Source organism: Electrophorus electricus, chromosome 6 (assembly GCF_041902795.1).
Source record: "Electrophorus electricus isolate QZ-2024a chromosome 6, ASM4190279v1, whole genome shotgun sequence".
NCBI classification, from domain to species: Eukaryota; Metazoa; Chordata; class Actinopteri; order Gymnotiformes; family Gymnotidae; genus Electrophorus; species Electrophorus electricus.
Window position 1 is genome coordinate 18108398 of NC_137502.1, and position 6603 is coordinate 18115000.

Genomic DNA, 6603 nt, shown 5'->3' on the forward strand with positions numbered 1-6603 from the left:
TGTTCTTTTAGAAGAACGGCAACTGCCGGGGGGGGGGTAGCCAGTGATCCATTTCTAAGTGTTCTGGAAATTGTAGGGCTGGAACAATTTTTAGGCAGCAGATGGTACAGGATTCATCCATATGCCTTATATGGTGTGCTAGGGCTAAACTGTATGCACTCAGATGGCGTTTTCATCCACCTACCAGAACTCCATAGCAGATCTGACCCCAACTTTTAAACTTGATCTTTCATAACATAGCAGCCTTGTACAATCAAGGAGATGGACCACTTGTAATCTGTAGTATATGGTCTGTTCCTGAATGAAGCTCCAATCCACACTGAGCATGGCCATCAGGAGGAAGCAATGGCCTGTTGCAGAGTGTAACAGACCAATGTGCCTGTTACCATCAGTCTAGCTGTGTCTAGAGTGGCCTGCCGGCTGTCTGAGCCTGATGGGCTGAAAAGTGAGCCTCTCATTGGTCTCCTGTGGTTCTGTATGTGGCTCTGGTCTGCTGAGGCTGGGAGCTCCATGAATGTGTTTCCTTCAGCTGGGGAGTCAAATATCACACACTACATTTTGACATACACATAATCTAAGTGTAAAAATGGCTTTTTGAAATAGGTTACACACACACACACAAACTTTTTGATTGGTAAATAGTTTATATATAATTGATGGATTTTATCTTGGCAAGTACAGTATAGAAAACACATACAATAACATGTCCAAACATTTAAAGCCAGCACAAGACATTAAGATGTGAAGTGAGAATGTTCAGCTAATTTTACATCAAATAAAAAAAATTAAAATAATACAAAAAAAAACACACACACACACACAAATATCCCCCGAAAAACACAAAAGGAACCTCACAAAACCAAAAAAACACTCTTGCTTTCTCTTCACTGACACTGATTTCTTAACCATGGTAATTTGTTAATTAAAATATGCAACATTTGACTGTAATATTTGAGAAAAAACTGATACATTTCTATTTACATAGGCTTAATGTATAAGTTTCAAATACACTGTGTATTATATATCACACATACACACTTTTTCATTTTCTCTATAGATGGCCAAGGCCTTCCACTAGTATTCAGTCAGCTAGTCCAGTTTTTGATTCTTTTTATCCTGAGCCAGAATTCAGTCCATTTCAATATAATCAGATTTGATATGAAATCAGAATCAGAATTTAAATGAAACTCATTTCATCAACCTGTGTATGAGTTAATTCTGTTCCAAATTCCACTGCCCCAATTCTGTGGGGCTTCTAAAGGAACTGGAGCTATGTATTTGTGCAGAAATGAACACTTTGACAAATAAGCATATGCATACAGTATCTCACAGTGAAGTGTACAGAAGTTAACTCAGTGTTTTCACATATCAAATTCTGTTTCCTGGGGTGTTGGCAGATTTTACAGAATACAATAAATTCCAAACCATGCTGGTTAGTTCATGATCAGTTCATGAGCTTGTTTACACCAGACAAAAGCTCCATTCCCTCTAATCCACCCCTTCCCAAACATTATCATACACCTACTGCTTGTCTTAGGCACTTCCATTGCAACCAGAATTTGGGCCACACAGGTGTTCCAGATTCTTCAGGAAACAAATCACATAGGTACATGTGAAAGCACACTGAAACCACTGTTCAGCTTCCACATATCCTGTACAAACAAATAAAAAGTATTTAAACAAACAAAAGCATAGTTCTTGTTAATTGGAATAATCAGCAAGACGTTCAACATGTATAGGGTTGCAGAGCTTGAAGGTATGACATCACAACCTACATTCACACTGCAGGAGAAGAGACTGGCGCTCTCACGGACCACTCAATGTCTTGGGTCCTGTGACATCTTTCTCCCTGCCACACAGCTCCTATACATACCCATACTGAGCAGCTTCTGGAATGACTTTTGACTTTTGCCCCCAGAAGTTAAAGAAGGGTTGGTGACAAGCCTTTAGCCCTTCACTACCAAAGCAGCGGAATGAGAACAGCAAAAGGGCAATACATAGTCTGCATACAGGACACACTCCTGGAACATCTGCACACAGATGTGAATGTAGCTGGAAGAAATATCATGATTAGCTCTAAACACACACACACACACACACACACACACACACACACACACACACACACACACACACACACACACACACACACACACATCTTTTCTAAGCTTTATTTATACTGAAATACACAAGCTCCTCAAACATGCCCACACACACAGACACACAGGATTTGATAATACTGTGATAATACAATTGAGAACCCGTTCCATAGAGTTGTGAGAAGGCTCATGGTCTGCAGACAGAGAATACAAATATCACATCACAGTGAGACATCTTGGATTCTTAAAAACACAATTTAAAGCCCATTCAGTATAGCTGACTTATCTAGGGCCTACTAAAAGCTGAGAGAATGAAGTGGGAATGGCTGCCTGCTGCAGCCAGTAAAAATATTCAGCTTTCACTGTCTTTCACTCAGAGGCACTAATCTTCTTTTGTATTACTGTATAAAGATATCATGAATGATTGAGACTATAATTCCCAAGATTTTGACTGGCTAAAAAAAGCAACAGAAGTCCCACTCCTTCTTAGAGTCACACAGCAGCTTTTAGTTTGAGGGGAATGTTCCATTGCAATGTTCTAGAACAATGTTCCATAACAATGTGCTGTACTATAACAATTTTTTTTAATGTTCAGGTGCTTGAGAAACAATGCCATGATACAGCTGTTTGTCAGGCAGACAGAAACTTCCTGGGTGCTTTTCTTTTGGCATTTTGCTTAAAATTCTGCTTTATTAGACTTCACTGCCCACCTTACAGATTTAGTTTATTATTATTGTCCATACATTTCAGATTATTTTTAATGCTTCATTATGCCATCAGACTCAAAGAGAGGGCAAAAAAGAGAAAGAGAGGGAACTGTAAGTCCCACCCATTCTCACAGCCACAGCCCTTCCCCTGCCCACACCAAAGAGGCCACACCTCCCAGATCTCTGCCTCAGCCATCATCAGCGGTGGTGGAATCTTCAGGAAACTCATCTGAGGAGCTGCTTTTGTTGATGCGACCATCACTACGCATGCTATGGAAAGTCTTCTTGAAGGCTTCCATCATGGAGTGGGCTAGTTTTTTGGCCACTAATTTGCTCTCACACTCCACAGCATGGCAGTCCATCTGGAAGGTCAAATCGTCGTTAATTTGTCGGTAGATCCATGCAAACACATTTGGGCTGATCTCGTGGTCTGCAGTGCAGTATGCAATACGAGCCACCTGGAAGGTGTCCATGGCAACTGAGGCCTCGCCCCGCTCATCGAGGTGATGCAATCGCACTTGAAATGGGCGGATCTCCAGGAGGGCATTGCTGGTGGTGACAGAATTTCCCAGGCTGGTGGAGGATCCCTTCATATCCCATAATCCCACCACAGCAGACTCTGTGCAGCCTGAGAGAAAATGGGTGCCTGAGATTGTCACCTTTCCCAGGTATATTACCTAAAGATCACAGACACACACACACACACACACACACACACACACACACAAACACAAAAAAACCCACTTATTACTGGTGCCTGGTGCAAAACCTTTGCAGGACAATTGTGACCTGCAGTGTTTTTATAGATAGATTACTCCATGGAATAACTAAAATCTAATCACACTGCAATTGCTCTTTCGAGACACCAAAAAGCTATACACTGGTATTCACTGATTAGATCTCAGATCACTTTTAGTTCACACCACAACTCATTCAGAAATCAGACCACAACTATGTGACAGAGAATTATGGGTAGTGCATTTAAAATGACCACTTTTCATGATGCCGCAGTGATACATTTTCATGAAGCGGGGGAGAAGAGGGAACAAAAACAGAATTTATATGAAACACCAAGACTATTAAAAAAAAAACTAAAGAGGTGTGTATGAAGCAGACAAATTGTACTGCAGAATCATCAAAATCAACTGATGTTTCTTGCCATAAATCTACTTCTGACACTCTCTTCAGACAAAATGCATGCACACACTAATAAACATATAATAACTATTGTTCCTTGTTATTATTATTATTATTATTATTATTATTATTATTATTATTTACTTTGCAGTAAAGTACCTAACAAGGGAGGTCAGGGGTCATGTTTACCTCCTGTCAACCCTGGGTTTGAGTTCTGGTTAGGGTGGCTGCCTTTAGCCTTTGTTACAAATGCCATAAGTCATTGTGACCTGTAAGTGAACCAGGACTTAAATGCAATGATGTATGTTCTGCTTTGATTTGGATCAAGGGAACACAAATACAAATGTAACGTAAGTAGGGCTGCACAGCATATACATTGTTTCGTAGTCATTATGGCTATATTCATGGCCTTAGTTCTGAGAGAAGAACCTGCCATTTGGCTGTAATAACAGCAGTCTTATGGACGGACACATACACACAGATACAGAGAGTAGCTGGTGCTGGTGACAGAAAGTGATCATGTGGGAAAACACCAGACTATACTGTTTATATTCTGCTTCCAGACACTGTTTAGTCTGTAATCAAAGAGCCTAAATACCAATTGTCTCTCTTAATGTTTTTTTTTTCTACTCTACCTTTACATTCTCCCACATCTCTCATTGATTATAGTTTCTCTCTCTCTCTCTCTCTCTCTCTCTCTCTATTTTCAGTTGGGGCTGGTAAGTCTATCTGAACTGTTCAGGTAATTTAATTAGTCAAGATATGAAAATATGGCTTCTGAAAAAAGCTATGGTGCATACAAAGCTGCACTTGTACTCATTTAAATATTTAAGAAATCTGGCAATCCTAGAAGTAATATCCAGATCATAAACAGGTTAAGGGGTGAAGCAGAGTGCTTCTGTTTAGCACAGTGCTCTGCTTATACATCAAAAAGGGTTTCATCCTTGCTGCTGTAATAAACAGAATTTTATTACTACTATTTTTATTTTATTATCTTGTGTGAAATTCTCTGTGTGTATACAGAACTCTGCAATAAACTCCATAATAATAATACACAAATTGTGGAATAAACCACTGAAAAATAGGTATCAAACACCTCATGGTTTTTGAAGAATTGACATGACACCACAAGAGTTTACAATACAAGCCAACTGAATCTCTCTCAATCTCTGTCTGTTTGTCTGTCTGTGGGCTGCAAGAGGAAATACCACTAATATCTGTTGTATGGAGTTGATTTACTAGAGAGACAGACAGACAGGCATTAAAATAAAATAAAGCCCGGACATTTCTGATCCTGAAGGACCCTCAGAAAGGAGCAGTTCCATTTATCTAGTGGTCGATAACCTGCCTCTACACAACATGGCTTCACTACAGCTAAGATGAGTAGGCACATGGCTTAATACATGAGCGAGGCACAGAAAAGCATTGGCAAGAACACCAGCGGAATCAAGCACTAGCTATTGGTAGATAAAACAGTTACTCAAGACTGTAAGACCAGATGGACCAAATATTGCACTGCCTGGATTGACTACAAGAAAGCCTATGAGCCAATGCCCCACACATGGATCCTGGAATGTTTGACTTTCTATAACATCAACAGGTCTCTAAGATACTTCAACAAGAACTCAGTGGAGCTGTGGACAATCCTAGAGGCCAACTTCAGATCAATAGGACGAGTCACCCTCAAGTATGCAATTTAACAAGGAGATACTCTATCCCTGCTGCTGTTCTACATAGGTCTGAACCCCCTCAGTGAAATCATCACCAAATCTGGCTACAGATACTGGATACAGAATGGAGCAACCATCAGCCAACTCCTCTACATGGATGACATCAAGCTTTATACCAGGAGTTAACAAGACAATGACTCAGTAATCCATCTCACCAGGATATACAGCAATGTCATTTGGACTGGATAAATTTGGTCAGAGGGTTATACAAGGAGAGGGAAGATAGCTAGAACTGATGGGATCATACTACCAGAACGTAACATTAAAAGATGTTGAAGGCAGCTACAAGTACCTTGTAATCCCATAGGCAAATGGGAATCATGAAAATGGCACTTGGAAAGCAGCTACAGCTAAATATCTACAATGAATGAGGCAGGTCCTGAGAAATAACTTGGAAGGAAAAAACAAGACCTGTGCTATCAACATCTACACTCCACCAGTCATCTGAGACTGAGACTTTGAAACTGTACACTAAGCGAAAGTGGGGGGCGAGGACAAGTGAGCATCAGTGGATGAAACAACTGAGATCCAGGAGTACACCGGGAAGATGGCCCCAAGTGATGAAGTGCATAGTGAATACCTCAGACAGTAGAAACCTGAGTAGGATGGTAATAAGGACCAGGAACCATAATTGGAGGATAAACCTCAGCATGACATGTAGAACCAACAAATGATGGAAGTGACTGATATGGAAAAATCCTACCAATGGCTGGGAAAGGCTGGACTGAAAGATAGCACAGAGGCACATAACAGTGGAATTCAAGACGCTAGCAGGCAGAGTGTACATAGGATGCCATAACCATGTGGCAGGCATAATACAGAAACATCTGTGCCAAGTACAAGCTAGAAGTTCCAATGTCAAAGTGGGATACACCCCACTGACCAAGCTAAGATCCTGTGGGGCATCCAGATACAAAGTGATAAAATGGT

General features: G+C 40.6%; 1 protein-coding gene across 2 annotated transcripts in view; it reads right to left on the minus strand.

The window, feature by feature from the left end:
- Positions 1–624: 624 nt before the first annotated feature.
- pid1 (phosphotyrosine interaction domain containing 1) overlaps positions 625–6603 on the minus strand; it is a 19903-nt gene continuing 13924 nt past the window's right edge. Inside the window, exons 3-4 of one of the 2 annotated variants that reach the window (XR_014124152.1) lie at positions 1776–3483; positions 625–1652 (exon numbers count right to left, since the gene is read on the minus strand). Coding sequence is in view for 1 of the 2 variants with exons in the window: in XM_027014493.3 (XP_026870294.2) it covers positions 2995–3483 (489 nt within the window). In the remaining variant the exon portion in view is untranslated. Of the gene's footprint in view, positions 3484–6603 lie in introns of both variants that reach the window. The other variant, XM_027014493.3, reaches the window with a different exon arrangement.